The sequence below is a fragment of the Echinops telfairi genome, unplaced genomic scaffold (genome assembly GCF_000313985.2).
Source record: "Echinops telfairi isolate 266 unplaced genomic scaffold, ASM31398v2 ScPeMD7_9;HRSCAF=40, whole genome shotgun sequence".
Taxonomy (NCBI): Eukaryota; Metazoa; Chordata; class Mammalia; order Afrosoricida; family Tenrecidae; genus Echinops; species Echinops telfairi.
The window spans coordinates 22,490,731-22,518,336 of NW_022103906.1; the positions used below are offsets into that span (position 1 = coordinate 22,490,731).

The 27,606-nt window shown below is 53.8% G+C and overlaps 1 protein-coding gene across 1 annotated transcript in view; it reads left to right on the plus strand.

The window, feature by feature from the left end:
• LOXL2 (lysyl oxidase like 2) overlaps positions 1-27,606 on the plus strand; it is a 76,909-nt gene that overhangs the window by 26,382 nt on the left and 22,921 nt on the right. The window contains exons 3-6 of the mRNA XM_004707698.2: positions 6,385-6,596; positions 14,700-14,922; positions 18,111-18,294; positions 26,576-26,727. Of these exons, the coding sequence (XP_004707755.1) occupies positions 6,385-6,596; positions 14,700-14,922; positions 18,111-18,294; positions 26,576-26,727 (771 nt within the window). The remainder of the gene's footprint in view (positions 1-6,384; positions 6,597-14,699; positions 14,923-18,110; positions 18,295-26,575; positions 26,728-27,606) is intronic.

Genomic DNA, 27,606 nt, shown 5'->3' on the forward strand with positions numbered 1-27,606 from the left:
TGGCCAGCCATTCCGTGATATTAGGCTTATCCATGTTTATTTTAGGGTGTATCTCAGAGGTGCGCAGCCATTGGGGTCTCCCAATTGAAGCTGTGTTACTGGTTTCTCTGTTTTTCGGTACAAGAAACCCAGGGCTGCTGAGCCTATAGGAAAAGAAATTATAACAAGGGTTTTTGGGGAGGGGAGACACAGGGGTGGGGAGATAAAAAGGAGATGGCGTCAAGAAGTCTAGGAAGGAAAAGTATGCTTGGAGATGGATTATGGAAGCAATTGTACAATCATGTTTGATAGGAGTGAACTATGGAATGATATGGCATATGTATTAACTAACAAGTAACAGCACATTAAAAAAAAAAAAAAAGAAAGCACAGATCCAGGAATAGATTTTGAGCTCACACTAAATCCTAGCTCTAATTAAGAACCATTAGTTCTTACATCATGGCCCTGCTCCATACTCATCTTCAAAGAATCATCACTGAAGATGAGGGTGCCACTGCAAAGTGTGGTGAAGAAAGCACGTTACTTAGAATAGTGTCTGGGGTCTTAAAGGCTTGTATTCAAACGAGCAGCCATCTAAGCAAGGAGCCAACCAAGTCCACGCAGAAGAAGTGCACCAGCTTGTGTGATCCAAAGATGACAATCACAAAAATCCAAATATGGCGAAGAGAAAAGTATCAGAGCTAAAATTATAAGCACCCAATTTGTAGAGGGCTATGGAGGACAGTGGGAGCCCAAAACCCATCAGCAGAGGATCTAGTCAGACTGAGCCCTGGTCGGTCTGCTTGAGCCCAAAGCAAGCGTCTCCAGCAGCCTTGCTATCGGGCAGGGACCGCTGTCATCTTGATTTTGCTGGATCGAACCCGAGAATTGGTCAGTTGACCTTCCTATAGACGCAGCCTGAATTTGTACTGAGCTCAATGATCTCTTACTTGTTCCATGACAGAAATAACTCCCCCTGGCTTGTTGAATGTTGATGGAAGTCTTTTCTTCTTAGCATGACTGGTATTTGTATTTTTGTCTTTATACTATTATGATTTTAGCCTTACCACCTCACCACAGTTGCGGTTGTGTGCTTTATTGCTTTCTGTTGGGTTCCCCAGCTGTGACGCGCAGGAGGAGTCGGCGTAGAATGAAAATAACGGATACAGCGGTTGTAGGGAGTGCAGGGGTGGGGGTGGGTGATAGGGAAAGGAAGGGGACTCCAGGAGGAAATAATGAAGGTGGGAGGGGGCTGCACACTAGAACTGATTGTGGTTGCACACCTCATTGTAAAGGTAATTTCACATTGGGGGGCGGGGCTCTAAGGTTGATGTGGTGGTGACTGTACAGTGCCCCTTGATATGAACCATTGAATTGTATGATACATAAATTATGTGCTAACAAAACTGTCAGGGGGACCAATAAAATCCATATAAAATAAAGCCACTATCACGGGTTGTGAAAAAAAATTACAGTCTCAGAAATCTATAGGGGCTAATTTTGCCCTGTCGTTAGGGTTGCTATGGGCCAGACTAGACCCGACACAGTGAGTTTGAGTTTTCTTGTTGTTGTTAACCCACCTCATGGGATAAGCAGTCACTTGCCCTGCTGTGCCTTGATTTCCCCTTTTGGAAATGGAAGCCAATCATTCCCATGATTAAAGGCCCTCCCTGGGGGTAGGAGGGGGCCTTGTCGGATCAGTCCAGAAGGTTCTGGGAATTCCTTAGAGAAAAGCCTGTTGGAAGCCTGGGTGCACTGTTTGATTCTGGTAAGAGAGTCAGCATGGAGACTTCTGAAAGCACCAGAGGTTTTATTAGCTGTTGCACCTACCCGGCTTAATTTAAATCTAGCAAGTCAAGAGATCCATTCTTTAAAGTTCGTGTGCGCGCACGCACACATGCGCGCGCTTTAATGCTTCAAACCTTCTCTTTGTGGGTTGAACTTCTGAAAAAGCCCATCCCTGCCCTTGTGGCTATGGAAGGCAGGGATTCCACAGCGGTGAGGTAAGGAGGGCAGCAGGGGGAGTTCTCCCAGCAGCCTGCATACATGAGCAGTGAGCGCACCACAACGGGTTTCCCTGCAGCCGCCACCACCCGTGGCCTGAGTGCATGGACATCTGGGAGCACATCCCTCACTCCCTCATTCTGACTCACACCCCTGAGGCAGCACACAGAGGGACCTTCCCTGTGCGCAGCACCCAGCAGACCCTGAGGGGATGGAGCACTCAGAAATCCCAGGGGGGCCGGGGTCCCCTTCCCTCTGGGTGTACAGAGCTGTTGAGAGACTGGCACAGTTCAACTCCCGCAGCAGGCATAACCCGGGGCATGGGCAGCGAGGTGGCGTCGGCTCAGAAAGACCGATGGGGACTCCGGGATCATGGACATGGAGCCCCAATGGGACTTGGATTCCTGTTTGCCTCATTGCTGGCGGTGTGAGCTTGGAGAAGGTGCAGGCCCTTGCCAATGCTTCTCCCCTGTCAACTGGGTATAGCCAAGCTGTCTTATGGGCTGTCGTGGGGATCCAGCGGGGTGTAAAGGATGTACAGTTCTTAGCAGAGAGCCTGGTGTGTCATGAGTGGGCATTTGGTCACGGGTCAATGGCAGCCATCATGGTCATTAGTATTCAGAGAAAACAGGCAGTGGGAGGCAGCTCAGGCAGGTGTGGGAGACGCCAGCCCCCCCCAGAACTAATCACGGGTTCTGTAGGCTCAATTGTATGGTTAAATATACATATATATAATAGTAAAGTCATAGAAAATAATAGAGATACGAGAGAGTAAAATGAAGAAGTCAGACACATTTCATGGTCTCATGCTCACCTCCTGCACGGCCATGATCTCAACAGGCAGGTCCACGCACAGGGCGGGCAGAGAGGGCAGGAGAGAGAGCATGAGGTTTTATTTCTAACCAAAGCTTATATATCTTTGGGGGCACGCAGGCCCTCTGATTACAGATAACAATGTACGTCATGGGAAGGGGTTGTAACATAAGCAATACAAGCAGTAGGAGGGGGATGACCTCGGGGTGTACCCACACTAGTAAAGGGAGGGAAAAGGGGTACAAATGTGGCAAGATGGGCGGACCCTAGACTCAACATAGTAGCCTAACCTTAGTCATCCTTGAGGGGTCCTGGGCTTGTCTTTGGGCACTCCTTCAAGGGAACAATATCAGAAGGGAGTGGGCCCTACTTAGGGCGAATACAGTCTGGTTGCTCTAGAAGGCTGATACCCTTAAGGAGAATAATGTCTGACCTACTTTCATTGACCTCCTAGTGTACAGTCACTGACCATGTGTAGCAAGCAGCGTCTTGGGTTTGGCATATATTTGGGGGAGACAACTTGGGAGAAGCCCATGGAGGGCAGAGGCTGCGTCTGTCCTGCATTCAGGAAGTATTTGCTGAATGCATGCATGCAGGAGTGAATGAAGTAGAAGGAGGACCTTGTGAACCTGGAAGGGTTCTGCTCTGTGGCGGGAGAAGAGAAGATGTCCCAGTCCGGCAGAGGGACAGCAAATGCAAAGCCACCCTGCTTCCCTCCCTGGGAGAGAACAGGTCCCTCTCCTCCTTGCCTCTGATAGCAGACACAGAAATCCAGGCACACACCCCATGCCCACACAGACACACATAACACATAAACACACAAGCACCTCTGCCACATGCATGGTCATGCACAGACACCCAGACACACACAGAGACCCGCCAGACACTCCAGAGAGGCCTGCTCTGGCACGCACACACAGACGCTCCTGGTCACTGAGTTGAGCATGCACACGGGAGCGGGGGAAGTTGGAGGGGAACATACACATAGACATACGGGCTTCTAGCTCCTTCTCTTCACCATTTGCTGCATCCCGGTTGAGGGGCCCTGACCTGCATGAAGAAAGGGGTGGCAGGATGCCTCAGCCCCAGGCATTGTGGCCCAGGGGTCCTTCTTGGTGGGTCTATAGGGTTCCCTCAGCAGGACCTTTGCTGGGGGCGGGGAGCTTGGGGGTGTGTGCTGGGGTTCTTAACTGCCTCACTTCAAGGGAGGGGAGGGCCTGTCGGGAAGGCTGTAAGCATGAATAAAGTCAGCCCTGCTGCTGTGAGCCAGCAGTAACTTTCCTGTACCGCAGGAGGCAAGAGGCATTACTCACTGGAATTCCAGCCCTGCTGGAAGCTGCACAAGGAGGCTGGCCCAGGGCAGGGTGAGACCTCAGGCCCTGTCTTGGCTCCCTGCTGTCCATGTGTCTTTGTGGCACGGGTCCTGTGGCCTGACTGGGGGCTGGAAGGATCCAGGACATAGGCTGGAAAACATAGCCCTGCCACTGACAGCTTCCCTTCTGCTCTGTGTGGAAAGGCAGCGGGGCCAAATGCCATCACTCTGGGCCCACATATTTTCCACCACTGTGCAGGACTGGTGAAGCCAGGCCTGGCTTTGCAGACTGAAGTCAGTGGCGAGGAAACCTGAATCCCTGGGCACTCAGATAATGATTCTGTTCAGCCTCCTGCTTCATTAGCATCCTGGCTGGCCAAGGTCTTGGAGCCCTCAGAGTTGCCCCCTGCCGGTCCACTTGGACCGTCCACCCTCCCTCTCTGGGCACCTCCGAGTGTGTCTCATGCCGGATCTCAAGCACTCCCCTGCCTCTGCTGGTCTTGGAGATAACAAGTGGAATCCGTCGTGAAGGGCCTTGCGCACCTTGCTCAGCAGTCTAGGCATTACTGCCGTGGGTGAAGTGTGGGCTCCTAACTGGAAGGTCGGTCGTTCAAACCCACCAGCCACTCTGTGGGAGGAGGAGGAGGAGGCTGTCTGCCTCTGTAAAGGCTTGTAGTCTCTGAAAACCTAAGAGGCAGTTCAACTCTGTCCCATCGGATCACACTATGTGCCGCAGCCAACTGGTGGCCAATGGATTGGGTTTAGTCTACAGACAAAGGAGAGGAGCCCCCTGCTGTTGAAGGCAGTCTGCACTCAGCTACTAACTGGGAGGGCGGCAGTTTGGCCTGGCCAGAGGCAGCTCGGAGGAAAGTTTCTGAAGGCCACAGACAGAGAAATCCTCTGGAGGGCTGTTCTGTTCTGCCCACCAGGGGCCTCCATGGGTCGGAATGGACTTGTTGGTAACTGGTTTGGTGGGCTTGTGTTTAAGAAAGATCTCTTTGGAAGCGGGCCCTGTGGAGGATGGAGCGGTGGAGGCAGAGACTCCAGGAGGGCCTGTCGTCCCTCTAGGGTAGGGGCAGGGGCAGAGAGAGGAGAGCTCAGAAGTGAACGAGCCGGGAAGGAGGTATGGTAGTATTCGGTGTGCTTCGGGAAAGTGTAGCATGTCAACATGCCTCCCCAAAACCTCACTGCCATCCAGTCAATTCTGACCCCTGGGGACCCGATGGGACAGATTAGAACAGCCCCTATGAGTTTCTGAGACTATAGAGTAGCCTTCACCTGAGGAGTGGCTGGTGGGTTCGAACTGCTGACCTTGTGGTTAGCCATCCAACTTGTAAACCACTCCCACCAGGGCTCCTTGTCATACCTCTAGGGTAACCAGTATTCTCCTCTCCCAGCTCGGCTGCTCCTCTCCTTCCGTGCACTCCTGGGACTCAGTTAGTGAGGGGACTTCATAGCTCGGTGCTTGAGGAGCAGAGGCCCTACATGGCAGTGAAGCAAGAACCTCCCTCCCTCCCATCTCCTCAGCCACTCCCGTTTCTTCCTCCTCTTGCCTCTACCTAGCCCCTGCTCCTCCCTGTAACAAAGACCCCAGTCTCTCCTTCATCCGTGGCCACAGAGAGGTGGGTTTTGAAGGGGCTAAGTCAGCCACCTTCCTTCCTCTTCGAGCCGTGGCCAAGTGGCAGTACTCAACCCCACTGCCCACTCATCTCCAGGGCGCTCCTCACTTCTAGCTGACCTGGGTCCTGCACACAACACGCAGCACACACAGCTTCTTCCCCTCACTTCCCCTCCCTCAGGGATGTTCATGCGACCCCTGGGCTGTGCAGGGAGATGCAATGGGACACCACCAACCTGAACTTCAGTCTGTTTCAAAGAAGAGCTCGGGGCTCACATGTGCACACACATACATACCTTGGAGTAAACCAAAAACATGAATCCTGTCGAACACACAAAAACGAACATCCAGGACCGTGCCTTCTCTCCTGTACTCCGATTCTGAGACCCCTGGCCCGCCTCTGCCCGCCAGGTTCTTTGTAGGCCCCGGGAGTCCCCCGCTCTCCTTCTGTGGCTCCACTGCCCGCGCCCGTCTCACAACCAAGTGCAGTGAGGCTGTGGCCTTTCCTGTTGTCTGTACCTGTGGACTTGTCAGGAGGGTCCAGCAGAGGCAGGTGGGCAGAGCCAGGCCCATTGTCCCTGGAGAGGGATGTGTTACTGGTACGTCCAAAGCCAGCCTGAGAAAGTAACCCTGTCCTTTCACGTCTCCCTCTCGGCAGAACATGAATATCCAGGTGGATGACATCCGGATCCGAGCCATCCTCTCGGCCTACCGCAAGCGCACCCCGGTGATGGAGGGCTATGTGGAGGTGAAGGTGGGCAAGAGCTGGAAGCAGATCTGCGACAAGCACTGGACGGCCCAGAACTCCCATGTGGTCTGCGGCATGTTTGGCTTCCCCGGGGAAAAGACATACAACACCAAGGTGTACAAGTAAGAGGGACTGGTGGTCTCCTGGGCAGCGTCAGGGGTCTCTCCAGAAATGGCGTATCTCTGCACTCGGCCACCAACGAACAGGTCACTCCATTCCACGAGAGAGCAGGGGTGACGATCTCGGCCCATCAAGGTGACCGTTTGCAGCTGACAAAACCCTCCAGAGCAGGCGGGCTCTGTTCTATAGGAGGGCTATGCATTGGAATCAGTGTGATCCCCCTCACACCCTTGTATACAGAGAGAGGGTGGAGATGGGCTCAGTGCAGAGGAGAGATTGGCTCCACAGCATTGGCTCACAGGATTGGGGCGGGCTAACCAAAACCAAACCAAACTCAGTTCGTCGTGCGGATTCTGGCTCAAATCAACCCTCTGGGACAGAGTGGAACTGCCCCCTGTGGGCTTCCCAGACTGTAACTCTGTACGGGAACAGCCTCATCTCCTCTCGCTGCAGAGGGTCAGTGAGTCCACAGTCCATGCCTGATGCGCTAGGCTGGAGGCCCAACGGCTGCTGGCTCAAGGGGTCGATCGCGAGGGGTTGACAAATCCCAAATCCGTAGGTTGGAGGGAATGCAGAGTGGTGAGAGAGTGATTTCTGGTCTGGAGGCAGAACACGCCCTAAGGAATTCCCCCTTTCAATGTATCCCATTGCCGTATACTCTGGAGCAGCCATGCGTCCATCGGCTGCTTGGCCAAACCAGTGGGAGGCGTGGCCAAGTGGACCCCTAAGATTAACCTTCACAGCCTGCCTTGTTGAAGGAGCAGGCCGTGGGCAGAGGTGAATCCTTTCCCCTCCCCAGCCACAGACAGGCCAGCTGGCATTCTTTCAGCAAGCCTGCCCGGGCCCCCTGTCCAGAGGCTGTCCCCGACTGCCCTTATCTCTGAGGAACTCACAATTCTGTTTGGAGGCTGACTTGAAACAAATGGTTCGACTAGCATGAGGTCAGGCTCATGGCAGAAGTGAAGTGCGGAGTGGTACCAGCCCAGAAAACCCCAGCTGTCAGGGCTCAGGTACTCTGGCGAAGGACCGTGCCAATGCCAGGCAGGCTACTCCCGATGGAAAAAGAAACATTCATTTTGCCCTCACCGAAGGATGATCCAGGAGCGATCAGCCCCTCTCAGACCATTGGAGAACTGATCCATTCAGTTCCGTCCAACACGCCCCATTGCATTTTACTATATTGCATGGTCGTCAGTGTATGTCACTGGGGGCGAGAGCCATGGGTTTCAGGGTGATTTGACCCAATGGCACAGTGACAGGGCATGGGAGTTGACTTGCTGGGTAGTAAGCTCTTCCCGCCTCTTCTTAATCATGGCAGTGATAACAGCTCGTGTTCAGTTTGGTTGCAAACATGGGCTGAAACAGAGCAATGACTACAAGGCTGGCACAGAACCGGGCCGCATTTCATTCTGCTCTCCGGAAAGGTCACTCTCAGGCAGAGCTGACTTGAAGATATCTAACAGCATTCACGATGCACGCACCTTGTGCCAGGTGCTGCCCTGGGCCACCCGACAACCCCCGGAGATAGGATTCCAGCATAAAGCTGAACAAGCCAAGTCAGAGAGAGGCCGTGTATGCGGGCCTTGAGCTCAGACACAGGTGACTCAGCTACAGGGTCTACACGCCCACAAAGGGCAGCCCCGCCACCTCCCTTCCTTTTCTTGCACGTCCCAGGAAGCCTGAGGAAAGAGAGGTGGCTTCCGAGTCAGAGGACCAAGTCAAGCTCCTGCTCTCCATCCAGTTCTGAGGGGCATGGGGCACAGCGCACCCCTCCCTGGGCCCTGCCCAGCCTAGGCCTTGGCCAGATGCAACTAAGTCCCTTCAATCAGGTTTGGATCAGAGCCGCCAGCCCACCATGTGGTAGTGCTGCCAGCAGAGCTGTCCCAGCCAGCCAGCCAGCCGGCTCCCCTGGGCCCCTGGGGTGACCACAATGGTGGGTCCACCCCTCTCCTGCCCAGATGTGGGCCAGACCTTCCTGTCTGCACCAGGGGTCCCCATCCTCTGAACATTTGGGAGAACCTCCCAACAGCTGGTTAATTCCTTCCCTTGTGACATCTGCTCGGCTTTTCCTACCAGAAGCCGCCAGGAAAAGCAAACACCCTCTCTTAACAAGCTTCCTACATGGCTGGCTCCGCGAGCCCCCAGCGGGGCCTCTGCTCTTCGCTCAGACCATGGCTGGGCCGCTGCCCGAGGAAGTTCCCCTGGGCTGGGCTGGCTGCTCCTCACCGGGCAGAGTGGAGTTCCCTGGGGATGGAGAGCACACGGCTTATTTGGATGGCGTTGGAATGCCTTTTCCTGGCCTTTGGTGTCCAGGGTTCCCTTCCTGCGTGCGAGGAAGCAGATCTGATGTCAGACCCAGCGTCCACAGCTGGGCCCCCGTGTCGTCCTCTCACGTGCTGGGTTTGAAAGCCCTTCCCTCTGCTCCTCCCTCCCCACCGTGTCTGGGGCTTTGCCTTTCCCAATCAGGGCAGGAAAAGGCTTTGCAGGCCGGGAGACATCCAAGGCTGGGGGTTCTCTGCAGAGATGTGAGATGATTAACAGATGCTGCTGGAAACCAAGCCCCTCCTCCCGGCCTCTAGCTGGAGACAGGGGGGCAGGAGGGCGGGTGGGGGAACTTTGTGGCCCTGTCTCCCATATTTCATGTTGAGATCTAAGTCCCTGCGCTAGAGCTGGACCTGCATGGGGGATGGGGCGGGGGTGCCAAAGGGAACAACGGCCTTTGTCAAAGAGAAAGGTACTTGTGAAGGCGTCCCGGTGCAGTGGCTGTGTTGTTGGCAAAGAGCAAAGCCTTGTCAGACTTGGACCACCCAGCCCAAGCCCCACTACGCAGGGGGAGAGCACTTTTCTCCCGGCTGCCTCCATCCCTAGATCCTGTTCCAGCTCTGAGCCTCACCAGAGGGCTGGGCCTGCTTAGGAGGCTCCTGCCTTCCCACTCCATTCACGGGGCCTGAGGCAGGGCCTGGGGGGTAGTTATCAGTGGGCCCTGCTCTGGAAGCGGAGAGCAGCATAGGCCTGAAGGCCAAGGGAGGGTCAACACCCACCATGTACGACCCTTGAATCCAACCCTGGCTTCTAGCCACATCGCTTCCCATTTCTCTTTCACCCTTCCCACGGCTTGACCCCGTGGCTGCTGACATCACATTCCTCGAGGTCTGGGAAGCAGCCTCCCAGCAAGCACTGCCCACTTGAGGGAGGAAACGGTTCGAAAACGGCTTCTCCACTGAGAGTAGGAGTCAGCATGACTGGGAAACGGCTCTGTCTCTGGCCATGGGCTTTCAGGGCTCCTCAACCTGGCGATTCAGCGGGGCAGTGACCGGGACCCCTCCCCCTCAGGGCCTCCTCACGACCTTTCTGGTGCAGGCCCCTCCGCTATCCTAAAGGCCTGGGGTCCTCTAACTGGCCTCAGAGTCACCCCTGGGACTGCCGGCTCAGTGTTTCCACAGGCTCCTTCTCCCACACAGGATTCCAGGTTTATCCCAGGGCTTCGAACTCATGGCTGGCAAAGCCAAATCAGAACTTTTTAAAAATCTAGGCAACATGGAACGATGACGACCATAGGAAAAACCAGAGGCCAAATGTCTGAAACGAGAGCCTCTAAGGAATCGTTGAAAGGCCTCTCAGGAGCCGGGACTATGGAAGAGCAAGGCACATTCAAAGTGATTAAGCCGACCACCGTCTTTAAGCTGGGCACCGTTGTTTCTGACTGTGCCGGCCAAGAGGTTTGCGCTCACACCCTACCCTTGTTTTCAAAGAGGCAGAGCACTGGCTTGTCATTTACCCCTGCATCCTTCTGGCTCACCTGCGTTTTATGAATCGGGGTGTGTTCTGGTTTCACTTCCAGGCGTCCACGGGACAGGGAAGAACCTTTGGACTCCTGGTTTGCCCACATGCACCAGAGGGCTCTGTATCTACAGATTCACCCAAGGGTGGAGTCGGTGCTGCGCACTCCCAGCTGCTCTCTGGTCATGTCCCTGGCTTTGCTCTGGGCTGGAGCATTGTGGGTGTATCTTGACATGCTCAGAGCATAAATGTTAGTGCTCCACCCGTGGAGCCACAGGAATATTTGTAATTTTTTCCCTTTTCCCTTAAAGTAGGGTTCCTATATTATCGAAACCTCAGGGTTTATTGGGTTTGGTTGGTTCTGACTCCTAGCGACCTCACACAACAAAATAGGACTGCCTTGCAGGGTGTCCAGGGCGGCAGATGTTTGCAGAAGCTGATTGCCTGCTCTCTCTCCCTCGGGGCTGCTGGTGGGTTCACACGGCCCACCTTTAGCTTGGCAGCCAAGTGCTTCTGTACCACGGTGCCACCAGAGCTTCTGTCTAAGCTTCCAATGCCAACCCACTGCCCTTGAGTTCCTTCTAACTCACAGCAACTCTAACGCACAGGGTGGAATTACCCCTTTGGGTTTCTGACGCTGCAAAGCTTTATGGGAGCAGAAAGCCTCATCTCTCACCAATGGGGCAACTGGTGGGTTGGAACCACTGGCCTTTGCATTAGCAGCCCAGCTGACCTTTCCACAGCACCACCAGGACTCCTTGTCCGACTCATAGTGACCCTATAGGACAGCATTAAAAGTCCCCTGTAAGTTTCTGAAACGGTGATCTTTACAGGGGTAGAAAGCCTCATCTTTCTGCTGTGAAGGGGCTGGGGGTTTCAAACTGCTGACCTGGTGGTCAGCAGCCCAGCCCATAACCCATCGGAGCAGAGTGCTCCAAACCCTGGCTTCCACCTTGGCTGCAGGAAAACGAGGAGGATTCAGCCCAGCTCCATGTTCTTCCTGCTGCCCAGCCATTGGCCTAGATGCCTCTTTCTCGAACTTCGCCCAAGACTGCTCCCATTTCCAGTCACGACCTCAATCACCACCCACCCTCCCTGGCTCCTCAGGCCGCACCCCAGGGCTTGTCCTGAGAGAATCTGCACTGGGCTGGGGCTGGGATGGGGGGTGGTCGCAGACGGAGGCCTGTGGTGGGTCGCAGTGCATTCCTGTGCGCTGATGTCAAAAGGATGCAGGGCTGCCTCCGGAAAGACGCAGCGCCATCTGTGGGCAGCTCTGTTTTCTCTGGACGCTCTCTGTGAGGGCTCAGTCCCTCTGGTCTCATTGGAAGCTGGAAGCCGAGGGCTTTTTCTGAGCCAAGAGCAGGCTGGTGAGATTTCACAGCTACCTTCTCAGCTGATATCCCCAGAGGGTTCCCTCACTCAGATGTGGGGGCGTCCTGGGGAACACGCTGCAGCTCACACCATTTCCAGCTGCAGAAAGCTCACCGGAAGTGGAGTGGGGCAGGCATTCTTGGGTTATTAATAGTTCTCTTGTAAGGTTCTGTGTGCCAGGCAGTAGCTATGGCAAGCATAAAGCCAAGCCAAGTTGCTGTGGGGTTGACTGTAACTCGTGTAGAACGGTGCTCAGTAGGGTTTTCTGAGGCCAGTTCTCAGAAGGCTATTTCTAGGCCTTTTGTCCAAGGCACTTCTCCGTGGCACTTGCTAACCCCAATTCGGTTAGCAGCTGGATGCGTCCGCTGTTTGCACCGCCCAGCCCCTCCTGGGTGAGAATCCATCCTGAATTTCCCAGGCTAGTTCACCTTTGAAGAATTCTGTGTCATTGTGCCCATGGGCACACTGCAATTGGGATAAGTCTCCATTTTTGGTAAAGAGGAGGAGAGGAAGATGGTGTCTGTAGGATTTGTCCCTCCGCTGTGTCCAAATCCCAGTGCCTCTGAGACCCAGCAGCTGCTTCCCCACCTGCTTGACCATCAGGGAGAAAGATAAGGCTCTGGATGCCCATACAGAGTGTGTCAGACAGGGTTCTCTCGAGAAACAAAGTCAGGACACTTATGATTTTATATTTTTATATAGATAGATATTCTTATGTTGTCATAAGAAATAAACGGCTAATTAGCCCACAGAGCAGTACAAATGGCTCAGTTCAACTCACTTCGATGAGACAGTCAATACACTGGCAGTCCTTCAACTCAAGAGGGCTGCTGGGTGCAAGTCAAGGACGCAGACAGCTGAGTCTTCTGTAGAGCAATATAAGCAGTCCAGCCAGAAGCAGCAAACAGCAGGGCAGGTCACCAACAGTCAGCCAGATGTCAGGGTCCAACAGTCCCCAGCTCAAGTGATGTATACAGCAGCAATGTGGTGAAGCAGGTCTTGAAGGAGCCTCAAACTATAGCAACAGAGTCCACGGGTTAGGGGTCCCACAGGTAGTGTAGCTCACAAGTTGAGGCAGAGAACTAACTAAGGTGGCCGCTCACTAGTCCAATCATCAGAGAGCAAGAGACAAGAAAGGCAAGGCTTGACAAGCCGTTTATCTCTTTGCCCTTCAATTAAATGGCAACTTTATTAATCCCACGTGTGTTTATTGGCCAGGTTGGCACAATAAACCTACCTATCACACAGAGTTACCTAGTTAGGGGATGTGAATAGAACCTGCTATCAGACAGAAAGCATTGTAAAGTTGATTATGGCAGACAGACGTAGTCAGGTTAAAATATAATATCTTATTTGATCTCCCTTTTGTTCTATCTTAAAGCTGTTTCAGTCTGTGGTTTTTTTCTGTTTTGTTTTTTTAAATTTACATGTGCATTAAGCCCCTGGTGAGTCCCCTCTGACCTTGAACGAGGGGTGTGAAAGCCTGGCTGCTGTACAGAATGCGCCGCAGAGTGGACTGTTACAGATGCAGTTGGGTTAAAACTTGATCTCCCTTTCATTTCTTGTAGTTTTTAATAGCTTCTGCTTTCTTCTTTTGTTGTTATTTTTTTGTTTGTACTGCTTTTCTATACATGAAACCAAGGGTAGGTACATCTACAGAGACAGTAATGGGATTAAGGGTTCCTGGGGGGAGGGGATGGCAGGGGAGGTGGACGGGAAATGGGGAGCTAATCACGATGAGTACAAGAATGAAGAAAATGTTCTAAAACGGATTGGGGTGATGATTGCACAACTCTTCTTGATGCGATAGAACGATTGAATTGTATGGCATGTGTATTAAATACCAATAAAGCTGTTGGGGAGAAGAGAAAAGTAGGGACTGTTTTACTCTGTCCTGTAGGGTCGCTCTGAGCCGGCATTGACTGGAAAGCTGGCAGGGAGTTTGGTGTTTGGGGAGTGTCAGCCTGTGGGGCCAGGGGCCAGCCGCTTCAGGGCAGCTAGCAGGGATGGTGCCACAGCCTCTCTGGGATCTCCTCCGGTTCTGCAAGCAGGGACATGTGCACAGGCCCCAGAGGGCTGTGACAGCATGAGAGGTTGGTGCCCTGCCTCCCTTCTCCCTTCCACGTGCTTCTGCCAGTCAAAGCCCAGCTCAGGCCCCTTCTCCACATGCAGTCACCCTCAAGCTGGCCCACAGGGGTCCCTCCCTTCTCTCCTCTCTTTTAGGACTGATACCCTTTTGTATTTCCTAGTGATAGACTTTCATCATTATAATTCTTTCACTTTCTAATGGGGAAGCCCTGGTGGCATAGTGGTTACAATGCACTGGGCTGTGGTCCACATGGTTGACAGTTCAAAACCACCAGCTGCTCCACAGAGCTTTCTACTCCCATACACAGTTACAGAAGCTCAAAGAGTCAGTTCTACCCTGTCCTGTAGGATCACTACAAGTCAGCATTGACTCAATGGCAGTGAGTGAGTTTGTTAAGGAGCTCTGACAAGCCTTTGAGTTAGGCATTGGACTGCTAACTGCAAGGTCAGTAGCTCAAACTCACTAGCTTCTTCGAGGAAGAAAGATGAGGCTCTTTACTCCGGTAAAGAGTTTCTGTTTCAGAAACTCGCAGAGAAGATTCTGCCCCTGTAAAGATTCACACTCTTGAAAAGCCCACCTTCATGGGGTCGTGAGGAGTCAGACGGGCTTGATGGCAGAGGGCTGTCCTCTTGTCTGGACTGTAAGGTGCCTGAGGACAGGGCACCCTAGCTACCATTGGTCATGCCAGCATAGACGAGGTCATCCCTAGGTGCACAGAAGAAATGCAGGCGGGCTCAGGGCAGCAGGCCCAGCTCCCGAGTGCTGCGCTGGCTGGCCTGGAGTGAGCTCCTAGAAAGCGTGAGGAGTGGGTGCTATGCTGCCCTGGTCACCTGCTCCCTCCCTCCTTCCCCCACCCCCTTTGTAGGATGTTTGCTGCCAGGAGGAAGCAGCGCTACTGGCCCTTCTCCATGGACTGCACAGGCACAGAGGCCCATATCTCCAGTTGCAAGTTGGGTGCCCGCGTGTCGAAGGACCCCGTGAAAAACATCACCTGTGAGAATGGGCTGCCCGCCGTCGTGAGTTGTGTGCCTGGCCAAGCCTTCAACCTGGACGGACCCTCAAGGTTCCGGAAAGCCTACAAGCCAGAGGTAAGAATTGGGCAGGCCTGGAGCCACTTGGCACCTGGGCGGGCTCAGGGGACCCTCCGGAGAAAGTGAGGGGAGCCCACCCCTAGAGGGTGGAGTGGCAGAAAGGCAGAGGGTCTGGTCTGCCCAGGCACCCAGCAGCGTCCCCACCTGTCCTGTCCTTCGATTGGTAATTCTTCACTCTCTGAGACTGGAATTTCCTATGGGGAGGACAAAAATGAGGGGCTTCCACGGGAAACAGCACCTCATGAGCAAGCATCATCAGGGCTATCTGCTGACCCAGACTAAATAAAATAGGGGTAGGGTAAGGCTGACAGGGACCTGAACTATTGGCCACATAACACAATTCTCAAAAGCCCCTGAAATCAGTTATAAGTGTTTTGAAACCGGTTTTGGTTTCTTCTGTAACAGAAAGGATTAGAAAAAAACAATTTTTCTTTATGCTTTCAGCAAAACAGATGATGAAAACCTACTTACGCACTTCCATCGCCTTTGTATGTGAGTGTATTTATAAGGGTCTAAGGTGCGTGGTTCACGTGTGTGGGTGTACTGTGGTCGATGTGCATCCGCTCATCTCAACGGACACGCCCATTTCTACAGACTCCCTAGGGAGAGGGAGTTTGCCCAGCTGTTGTGGGTTGGACCCACCCTCTGGAAAATACAGCATACACGCATGTCTTTGCTCTATCACCATTAAGAGGCCGTTAGTTTTTCTTTCCCCTGTTCTCTCCCCACGCCCCACGTACCCACCAAAGAATGGCTGTGGTTGTGAGCCGCAAAAACTGCTGCTATGAGGCTGGTGCGCGAGAGCAGAGCTGGAAGGGAGCGGGGAGGGTGGGAGAACGTCTGATCGTGGATCCCAGATGCTCTCCCAAGCCAGATGGGATTAGTATTTAGCAATCCCCTGGCCAAGGTGACTTCGAAGGCCGCTCTGAGAAAGATTGGGACCCTGTAGTCAGAGTCACGAGGACCAAAAGCATGAGAGACCCAGAGGTCTAGGCAGTGGAGTGGGGGGAGCGAGGGAGGGGCCGAAGGTGAGCCGGGCCAGCAGAATCCCCACGGGGAGCGCAGCCCCCAGGGAGGGTTTCCGTTTCCTTGATTAGTAGGAGCCGTGCCCCCATGTCTTCTTTTGCTCCCTTTCCTGCTTGCTCTTCTGCTCTCGTATCTGCCTCCCTCCAAGCTCAAGGATCTGCTCTTGGAAATGAGGAGATAACACTCAGCCAATGGAAAAGGGGAACCCAGGGCAAAGGTTGGCACCCCGAATCAGACGGCCTGCCTAGGCTGGGCTGGGATATTTTGACCAAAGCGAGTGGCGTGGTTCCCGCCATCAACTGGAGGGTATGGGAACCAGCCGAAGGCTGCAGGCACCGTCTTGTCTCGCTGCCACCTGGGTGCAAGCCAGACAGCACAGACAGAGTGGGACAGCATTCTTCCGGGGCCACCCTGTAGCCCCTTCCCCGTGCTGTGTGACTTGAAGGCTCCAGTCTTTTCCTCGGCCTCAGCCCGAGCCGCTGAGCTGCCCTCGTTGGTCATTGAGAATACCAGCTTCTACTGTTTTGGAATTCTTCTAGTGTATGGTTTAAAACAAAAGCATCAAGTTCAGACTGAACCAATAAAAGACGAAGCGGGAGAAGAGGAGCCCGTGGCACAGTTTCCCTGTCTCCCCCTCCCGGGGCCAGCTGACTCGCTGCCTAGCCATTGCAGGGCTGGCTGGGGCTCTGTGACACTCCGCCTCCAGTCAGCCTGGGTCACGCTCTGGTGGGAAGGGGGCCTGGCCTCCAGCTAGTCTGTTTGCAGGAAGGAGCGGAGGTTACTTGGCTCCGCCAATGTTCTGGTTGGTTTGTTTAGAGATAGACGGAAGATGTCTGAAGCCACAGGGTGTTTTTCACCCACCCCTGTCCCTCTTTGGCCCCTAGTACCAGGTCAGAGCATTCCCTGGGGTCTGGTGAATCTGGGTGATGTCCAGTTCCCCAACCCGCAGGGCCAGCCAGCAGGCCAGGAGTGAGGCCCTGTCAGGAGGGGAGAGAAGGGACTGAGCAGGAACCGCAGCTGAAGGTTCTTAAGTAATGTCTCAACCCACAAGGTAGCTGGGGTACATAGATGCTTGGAAAGTACCACCTCCCATCAGGCCAGTCAAGGGGTTGGGGTCTAATAGCCAGAGCAGAACATGCCTCCTGTCTCATTGTCAAACAGTCATCCTTCCCAAGCGTTAGCAGTACTCTGGCCATGAGGTTCACACTGGAAGTGATAAGAGACCACGTCACGTGGGCAGGTAGTCAAATGGCTCCGCTCTCATCTGGTAAGAAGGGATCCAATGGGGTCAACAAGCTGGTGGAGAGTGTTTCTTTCTTCCTCCTGAACGATTAAATCCGTCCCATCAGGTGATCCAGGTTCCTGGCTGCCTGTGAGCAAGCTTGAGTAATGAAGCTGTCGTCCCCAGCCCCCTCTGGCTATCTGGAGGGTGGAGGGGTGGTCTTCTCCAGCATTAGGGAGTGCCGCTGGAAGGTAGAAATAGGGGAGGCCAGGGATGGGGCTGTGCATGGACCCCGCTCTAGAACTGTCGTGGGTCTTAACCAACATGAGGCGCCTCACCCCCTGCAAGATCTAGTCTCTGAGCTGCGGCCTTATGAGCTCTGGTCAGGCCTCGCTTGCCAGTGCCCCATCTCCCATTACACTTTGCCCGCCTGCCTTTCACTGGTGTGCCAAGCAGAATCCCTGAAGAATCTGTTTAGTACCAAGGAGCCTTCCCAGGAGGCTGCCCCTCAGGACTAGATGACAAGCCAGACAAGATGACAATGCCCACTGGGCTCTTGGGGCTCTGGGGTGGAAGCTTCAGAGCTTGGCGTTCTGGGGAGTGGTGAGAAGTCCTGATGAGAAGGTCCTGGAGTCAGGCTAGGGTGGAGTAAGGAGAGAAGAAAGCAAGCAATTGGCCGATGACAAATGGCTAAGGGTCTCTGGTGGGCTCCCTAGTGCTCCAGCCCCATGAAAGGGCTACAGAGGAGGCTTGTACCAGAGTGAGGGAACGCAGCCTCCTTTCCCAGCACTCTCACGTTCACACGTGCAAGTACACTCGCACGCACACGCCAAATGCAGTCGAAGCTCCTAGACTGTGTGTCCGGGCCGGGGAGGGGTGAGGTCGAGTGGACCCGGGCACCAGCTTCTCCACTCACCTGGACCGTGTGTCTCCCCAGCAACCTCTGGTGCGGCTGAGAGGCGGGGCCAACGTCGGGGAGGGCCGTGTGGAGGTGCTGAAGAATGGAGAATGGGGCACCATCTGCGATGACAAGTGGGACCTGGTGTCTGCCAGCGTGGTCTGCCGAGAGCTGGGCTTCGGGAGTGCCAGGGAGGCCATCACCGGCTCCAGGCTGGGCCAAGGTAAGCAGCGTGCAGCCCTCACCCATCATGGGCGACGGCAGCCTCAGGAGCCTGGTCCCTGGGGCCTTTTCCACAGGGGGGGGGGGGGGCATGGCAAGTGCTTCCTCGGCCCCCTGCTCTTCCAGCACCTCTGCTGTTAGAGAATCCCAGGCCCAGCCTGGAGTGCAACACTGGGGGACACTGAGTGCAAGACCCCACTGTACAGATTTAGGCACGAAGGCTCAGAGAAGAAGTAAATTGATCAAGGTGAGAAAACATAAGGAAGGAAGGAAGGAAATTAGTTGCCATCCAGTCAGTCCTGATTTGTGGCAAACCCGTGGGTGTCAGAGTAGAACTAACTGTATTCGGCCGGGCAGCCAGTGATTCGTTTTTTGTTTTTTTTCCGGAGTAGATTGCCAGGCCTTTCTTCTGAGGCACCTCTGAGTGGATTTGAACCATCAGCCTTTCCGTTAATAACCAAGCACCAAACCATGTATGACACCCGGGGACTCAACAACACATCAGTGGCAAATTAGTCCTGTAATATAGGTCCCCCAATGCCTTGCCCAAGGCCCGCCACTGCCACCCTGAGAAAGCCAGGGTCTTCTAGCCCTTCCTCCTAGACAAAGCCTCCAGATGGATCCGGCTGTGAACCACCCCTGCAGAGACAAATTCTCAAATACCCTCCTCCTACCTTTCCACACTGGTGCCGCTCCATGGAAACCCCTCCCACTCCCCACCCCCAGTACCAGAGCGGGGTGGGCGAACCCTGGCACTGTGTCGCTCATGAGATGCTCATGAAAAGAAGCCTGGTTTTTATTAAGTGTCCTGAACAATTTTTTTTTCCCATCGGAGCAAATAACAAAAGTGTACCAGGCTTTCAAGTCGGACGCTCCTTGAGAGAAAGGACCGTGTAAACACGACACTACAGCAGAACACACAGTTCCCTGCAGCGCGGCCAGGTCCGGGGCTGTCTGACTGCCCAGCCTTGGGTCCTTAAGGCAGCGGATGCCGGCCCTCCCCTGGAACGCTGGGGTGAGAGTAAGCTGGGATCGCAGTCGCTGCCAGGACATTCCCAGTGCCGACCGACAGGGGTCAGGCCGCTGCGGATGCTGGGCCAGTGCGTGCTTGGCAGAGGACCGGTGGGGGGAGGAACAGGGGCTCCCAGACGAGGGTGGGGGTGCCCTGTCCTGTGGGGAGATGTTTCCACCCCATCAAGTCCCACGCAACCATCACCCCACCGAAAGGAATGTGGTGAGCTCACTGATCACAGCTTTGAGAATAGTCCCCTGTCCACAGTGCCTGGCCAACCACCTCCAGTGGTTTCCTGGACAAGACTCTCGAATCATGCTTTTAACTGACCCTCCACTGCAGAGAACGAGAAGCAGGGCTCAGCCGGTGAGGCCATTGTGGATTCTTTTCACCACACACTCAGGCCCCAGATGGCTGTGGTCGGCTCGTCAGCAGCTCCCTGTGGCTAGAAAGAGGCCCTGCTAGCTAGTGGGCAGGAGGGAGGAGTCCTGGAACCCTCTGGGGGTCCGTGAGCTTCCAGAGAACTCATGGAAAACTTTCATGATCTTTTTTACTCCGTCTTGTCCGTGAACTTGTGGAAGCCTCTTTGTATACCTGCAGGAGAGGCTGTGGGACACTTAGCCCAACAGATGAGGAATTTGAGGCTCCAGGGAACAGGTGACTTGCCTGAAGTCACCCCAACAGTTTCCTGGGTGTGCACCCAGATCTGGGCATCTGACACTCAGCCCCATCCTCTCAGGCAACATTGCGGCCCGCTCCCCTGGTCCCAGCCAGCTCCGGGCGCCCTGCTGGATCTGGACTGTTCCCACGGCCCTTGTCCCTGACCAGGGGGTGCTCTCTTAAGGCCCACAGGACACAGATTGCTCATGCAGAGGCATAAACAAGCAGATAGATGACATAAGCATTCCATTTGTCATGGGTGTGTTCTCTGTGACCTAATTATTTCCCTGCTCGGAGCAGTCAAAGGTTTCCAAAGTGTCAGGCCGGTAGACCACGGGGCAAAAGAGGCATGTGGCCTTTCTGATGCCATCGTTCAAAGAACCACGGGTGATGTATTATGTCCTGCCATGCCGGGAGGGCGCCACTCCAGTCGGCAAAAGGAGTAGTAGCATGTTCAAGGTCAAACGGCAGAGCAGACAGGGTCCGTGCTTCCATCCTGGCTGATGAGTGGTCCAAGTGGCCACACTCGGCAAGGACTGAGAGGCACCACGCTGAGCCCTGGTCCTGGTCCTGCCACCTACTGGATCTGCAACCTTGAGAAACTTTCCAGGCCTGTTTTTACTGTCTTCGAATGGGGTGGCTGGTCAATGGTCAGGCTCTGCCTACCGCCTGCCTTCTATGGTCCACTCAGAGACTCGCTCTTCTCACCAGCATGGAGTCTAGCTCAGAGCCAAGCACACATCCGGACATCACGCCCACATCTGAATACCTGCTTGCTCCTGCATCCACTCCCTCACCCCTGCTCTGAGCCTGAGCGCCACCAGGGCAGGCCTGCGCCTTTTTCTCCCTGCATCCCGTCTTAAGCCCTGTGCCTGGCACATCTGCTCGAGAGGTGTGGATTTTGTGCGGAATGAATGGGTGGGTGAACGAATGCATTTCTGCTGAATAAGGTGGGTCCGCTAAATGAATGCCCAACCCAGAAGCCTCCGGGAAACATCTGCAAGTTACACACACACATCACTTCCAGTTTCCTACTGGCCACCAAGAAAGGGGTCAAAGCAAACAAGCGGAATGAATTTTAATAATGTATGTCATTTCACCCACGATTTCAGCATTCCTGTCGAGGTTGACTCCCGTCCACAGACACGGTGACTGTGGTCGTTGACAGTTTTTGTACTTGATCTTCAGAATCCGGGGTGCATTTGACAGTTGCCAGACATCACTGTCCAGACTCGCCACAAGTGCCCACTAGTGCCCAGTACCTGCTGCACGGACGGACGGGACAGACCAAGAGCAGGGGCTTCATATGCCATTTGCCTGCAATCCACAATAAGAAATACACACCACAGAATATGCCACGTGCATAACAATGTAAGAAAAGGGCCGTAAAGCACTGCTGACCGCCACAGCATGAAAACACTAGGTCCTTTCCTGTGGTTTTAAAAGTCTGACTGGAACCGGCTGCATTGATCGTTTAACCCACTAAAGGGTCTCAACCCAGAGAGCCTGCAACACCACTCCAAGGGTTGGGTTTCGACTTCTCCTGCAGCACCCTGCTTCTGCCCCAAGATGTGTGGACCCCCCAAGTCCAGGGAGGCTAGTCTCCAGAGGGACAGTGAAGCCGGCTGGAAGTGGAGAGGGCATCATGAAGGGAAGCAATACAGAGGTGTCCAGAACCGAGGAGGAGGTGAAAGTGGAGGTGAAGCGTGCAGGTCAAACCTCGGCCAGGAATTCAGAGCCAGGAGCCCACTGGGCAGTAAGGTTACTCACCCATCCAGTGTGCTGCAGCACCCCACCCCACCCCACCCTGTGCAGCGCCTCCAGCTCTGTGGTGGTACAGTAAGAAATGTCATCTCTTGTCTCTGTGCTCTGCCTCTGGTGTGTGTGTGTGTGTGTGTGTGTGTATGTACATGTGCCTCAGATAAGTGGATCTTGCCTCGGGGGGCCTGGCTCCCAGGTTTCTGAGAGAGCCACACTAGACCAGAATTTGATTAACCAATTGTTTGATGCCATCTAAAGCACATTAAGAGCTTTAGTTCCCCTTTCTCCTTCTGTCCAGCCCCCTCCTATAGTATGCTGTTGTTGTTGTTCTTGGTTGCCATGGCATCAGTTCTGACTCATGGCGACCCATGTCTGTGCAGTAGAACAGAACTTCTCCCTTGGGTTTCCAAGGCTGTGCGCTGCCAGAAGCACAGTGTTCCAAAGAGCCTCTGGATAGGTTTGAACTACCAACCTTTGGGCTAGTGGCCAGATGCTTAACTGTTAGTGCCACCCAAGGACTCCGGCCCTATAGTCTAGTAGCCAGCAAATATCTATAAATGCTATTAGGGCTGAGCTCTGACTGGACACCTCACTTATTCCACAAACATTGATAGTTGGGGCTTCTGCTCTTCAGGAGTTCAAGCCCAGTGAAAGAAGTGAGAAATACCCACAAGGATAACGGTTGCTGGCAAGGAAATTACGACATCGAAGAAATACTACTGAAAATACTCCTTGCCAGTCACTGAGGCCCTAGTAAATGCCAGTACTTGACCTACTTTACCTTGTTCATTCCTTATCATCTTAACCCAGTAAGATGGGCATTGGTATTGTGGTTATTGCCTTTTACAGATGAGGAAAATAGAGCTGAGAATGATCTCATCACTCCCTGAGGAGATGCTGAGAAGAGGGGGCGGCGCTGGGAAATACAAACTCACTGCCATCAAGGTGATTCTGACTCATAGTGGCCTTATACAGCAGGGCAGAACTTCCCCTATACCTCTTTATGGGAGTAGAAAACCTGGTCTTTCTCCCTCCTGGCAGCTGATGGTTTCAAACTGCTGACCTTGAGGTTGGCATCCCAACGCATAACCACTACGCCATCAGGACTCCTTCCAAGGAGATCAGACTGAGTGAATTCTCGGGCTGACTGCTGAACTCATGACCCAGTGTGTGAGAGGCAGTAAGAGCAAATGCCGTGGGCATTTAGATGCAGTGAGGGCTTTCGGAGCTGAGCCTCGGGGGAGGAGGGATTGGAGGTGTTCCTTGAAGGCAGAAGGGAGAAGGCATCCCAGAAGGCAGGAGGGAGTGGGAGCATCCCTGCAGGGAAGAGAATATAGGCCTTCTCTGGGACCAGGCTCCTCAGCCCTTGCCCAGACGAAGTTTCCACTCTTCCCCCAATCAGGGTTTTCTCTCCTGCCTGAGCATCAGAAACTTCACACCACAGCTCTGGGGTCAGACCGCCTGGTTTGAGTTGACCCCCACGGGGCATGTTGGCCCTCAGCGCCCTGACTTTACTGGGCTGCTGTGAGCATGACAAGAGTAAACACACACAAGGCGTTCAGAGTGGCATCCAGCACACAGTAAATGGCCAATCAGTGGTTAACTTCCAGCATTGTGGTCATCCTCAAGCAAGCCTGCTCCGACACTGTGACGTGACACAGCCAGGGCCACGGTTGCTGTTCATGTGTGCGCCTAGTGTAAGCCATGTACTGTGGCCATTGGGTGCCTCAAGTGCTGGCTATCCATGTCCGACGAGTCGGTCCCTGCTGGCAGTGACCTTGTAGGACAGAGTCGAACTGCCCCATTGACTTTCCAAGGCTGTGGTCTTTACAGAAGCAGATTGCCACACCTTTCTTCCGCAGAGCGTCTAGTGGGCTGGAGCAACTGACCTCACGGTTAGCAGCCCGATGCTGAGCACACAGTGCCTCCAGGGCCCCTTCAGTGCAGTGTCAGGTCTGTATTTCATCACCGCCTTTTCCATTCCAAGTCTTAGGATGCTCCCCATATACATAGTCACTGTGTTTTTATAAAGTTAGGGCATTTATACATTCCCCAGGAATTTGAAACTGCATTATTTATGAATTTCCAAGGAGATAGAAACTTAGCTCATACTAACATGAGACGCTTTAAAAAAATTTTTTTTAAGATTTTTTTTTAGGAGCCAGTGATCAAAATGAGCAATGGTCATTCAAGAAAAGGCTTACTATTTGTCAACTTAATAATACAATAATATACCCACAGGCTGCTTCCAAAGTTAATTATAGATATCAAAAAATCCCCAGGCAGACCCAAAGCCCCTCCATCAGGCGTCCAAGCACCTGTGGTCACCTCCCACCATTGTTTCCTTTTGTCCTCTCACCTCACAAGTCTCTGTGTAAGGGACCACCGCCTCCCATGAGCCCGGGGCTCTTCCAGCCAGAGGCCCGCCTTGTTCTTCGTTGAACCGCCATCACTCACCACAGATGCAGACATACACAGACCCTCAGTGAATTCAACATAGACCTGTTAACACTTCCTATGGGCCTGCGTGGCACCCATGCTTAGACCTTGACTCCTAACCCCAAGGGTAGCCATTGGAACCCACCCGAGGTATGCCAGGAGGAAAGCCGGGTCTTCTGCGTCCCCAAAAGTCAGCCTTTGAAAACCCGGTGGAGCAACTCCACTCAGACACACGGGCATTGCCATGAGTTGGAATAGAGTCAATAGCAACCCCCCACCCCCACCCCATCCCCATTTACCTGGCTCAGGTTGGGGATACGATGCTGTGCATAAGGTTTTCTCATATTCCCAACTAGTGCCTTAGACAAGGTGGCTTGACACTGAGGCTCAGACATAGGAACGATTGTGAGGATGGTGCAGGGCTGTACAGCGTTTCAGTCTGTTGTGCCTGGGGTCACTATGGGTCAAAGCCGACTCAATGGCGCCTAACAACAGCAACAGTTGGGAATACAAAAGGGGAGCCTTGGCCTAGCCCTTGGTGGCTCCTCCAGCCTACTGGGGAAGCCAGACAGATGTTAAACAAATAACCAGCCACCTGTGTGAAGCAGAGGGCTTAGTGAGTTCAGGCGGGGCAGTCAGACCACCCTTCTCTGAGGAAGAGGCCTGGAGGCTGAGCCTGCAGGGTGGGTGGCAGTCAGGGAGTCAGAAGAGGGAAGAGGAGCTGCCCAGGCCTAGAGGGGCCAAAAGGATCCTGGTGTGACTGCAGGAGGGGGCAGGCAGAGCAGGACAGCAGATGGGAGTTCAGATGGTGGAAGTCCTTGTAGGGCATGTTGATGACTGATGAGTTTATCCTAAAGGGCAGTGATGTCATTAAAGCTTTTAAGGCCAGGAATGATTTGATTCAATATGCATTTTAAAACTATCATCTGTGCTGCTGCGTGGAGACAGAGGGAGGCTAGACTTTGGACGAATGTTGGCAATATTAGTCCAAAGAGAAGGTGAAAGGGTCGGACTGGTGTCGTGGCAGCATAAGTGGAAAAAGAAAACAGAAATCCAGACCCCCAACTCGAGGGGGGGGCGGGAGTGGAATGTAGTGCTGCTGGATAGGTTGTCGGGATAAGAGAGGAAGAGGAGGCCCACACATGACGTCTGGGTTCTGGTGAGAACAAGCAGGCAGGGTGCGTGCTCTTCCCACAATGGGGAGGCCTAGTGGAGAAGACTATTAGGACGAGATTCCCGAGCAGAGGACTCTCCCAAGAAGTCTGCCCTGACGGGGGAAGTGACCGAGTAAAAGGAGGCATGGGGTTAAGGAAAGTCATCGTAAAGATGGGGGCTCCTAGAACAGGCCAGCAGGGTCCAAAGAAGAGTCGAGGGTGAGTCTCAGGAGTGAGGAGATGGCCGGGGGAGCAGGATTTCCAGAAGATGGGGAGATGCTGGGCTCCCGTCCATCCTCATGGGCTGGAGAGAGGAGGGTTGGTCATGTGCCCCGACAGGAGCTGAATGTTGGTCAGACTGGGCATTCTCTCTCCCGAGCGGTACGACCCTCCCTCTGGTTATTGCCACGCCTGGACTAGAGGTCCCACCTCCACCACCGTGCCCTCCAGGAGGCCTGCCACGGGCCTTCCAGGGCCACTCTCCACCCTTGGTCACAGCGTCTGTGTCCCAGGAGGCATGCTGGATGTGGTCAGTCAGGGACTGCTGGGAAGCTAGAGGAGGAGAAGCAGAGACCAGGGTGTCTACTCTCGCTGAGGGACCCCCAGTCCGCTGTGCGCCACCCCCCGGCTCAGTGACAGCTTCCATCAGGTGGTCCCTCCACACAGCCTTCGTGCCCCTCCCCTCCTACAAGCCTCGGGGTGGCGTCGGTGCCTCCATGGCTCACCTCTGCAAACCATGCTGTGCTTTGTCATTTCCTGCTTTCTGCCCGCTCCTCTGCTTTCATTGTTTTTTAACTCTCTTATTTTTTTAATCTCTGTAAACTCTACTCAAATCATTTCATGACAGGGTGTCATCTGTTTCCTCCAGGGTCCCTGACAGCTACAGTCACGCTTCTCCTATTCAGAGATGCCTGGAAGTGTTGGGATCTAACCCTTAGATGGGTTCTAGTTGGACCCCTTGCCTCAGTGAATAGCTCGGCCAAGGTCAGACCAAACATTAGTAACAAACTTTTTTTGTTTTTATGGGAAAAGTGATGGGAAGAAGAAGAAGAAGAAGGAAAAAAGCAATGGTTTCGTGTCAAGAACTCTGGGCCAGTGACCCAGTGTCTTCTCTTCCCCAGAGATAAGAGGCCTTGGTCTTAAGACAGGGCATTAGGAGGAAGGAAGAGGCAAGTGCTGACCATCCTGGGCTTTCTTGTCCACTCCAGAAGATTCCTTCAGAGTTTCTCCTAGCTCACATCTACTCTTCTCACCAGGGATAGGGCCCATCCACCTGAATGAAATCGAGTGTACCGGGAAGGAAACGTCCATCATCGAGTGCAAGTTCAATGCCCAGTCTCTGGGCTGCAGCCATGAGGAGGATGCGGGCGTGAGATGCAACGTGCCTGCCATGGGCTTCCAGAAAAAGGTGAGGGGTCTGGGTGCCCAGAGCAGCCTGAATATGGGTCTCCTCACTGAGGCCCCAAACAGTTCAGGCTGGGCGTGGGGGTGGGGGCTCTCTCTGAAGTTCAACAGCAGGTGATGAAGTTCCCTGATCAGAAAGCGCTCCGCACTCCTGTGATCACCATCCATGCATGGCGTTGTCACCTGGAGTCCTCAGTCTGACACAGGGGAAATGCATGTGGGAACGCCATCCACTGAGGGCCCTGTCCTGCAGGCCGTGTGACTGCAGCTCAGTCCCTGTGCAAAGCTCTGGGGTACCTGTGACACCCTTAGCAGGGGCCCTTTCCAAGGACCCGGAGCAGCCACATCCCGTAGCAGGTCTGCAGGTCACGTAAGCACAAGGCAGACAGCATGTGGTGGAGGAGGACAGTGTTTTGCATTAGAGAGAAAGGAAGACAAACGAACACCATACTTAGTCAGTGACACACACACTTCTTCCTCCCTGAGACGGGCTCCTCTGCTGGGTTGGCCTTGCCCACAGGCCAACCAGATGAGGTCCTCTTGGCAACAAGACACCAACCCCCAAACCAAGTCACTACCATTGAGTTGGTTCTGACTCACTGTGACCCTGTGTAAGGCTTCCAGGGCTCTAAGCCTTTGCAGGAGCAGAAAGCCTCACCATTCTGCAGAGCAGTCCGTGGGTCTGAGATGCTGGCCTGGGGTCCAGCACTTACCCAACAGTGCCGCTGGGACCAGACTGCAAGATGCCAGACCTAAGCCAAACTCACTGCCAACCAGCCCGCTCCGGTGCATCCTTCTTTTTTTTTTTTTTTTGCATATATTTTAAAGCATCAATGCTTGCATAATTAAGTCACACATATGTAAATGTGTGATTTTAAATGTT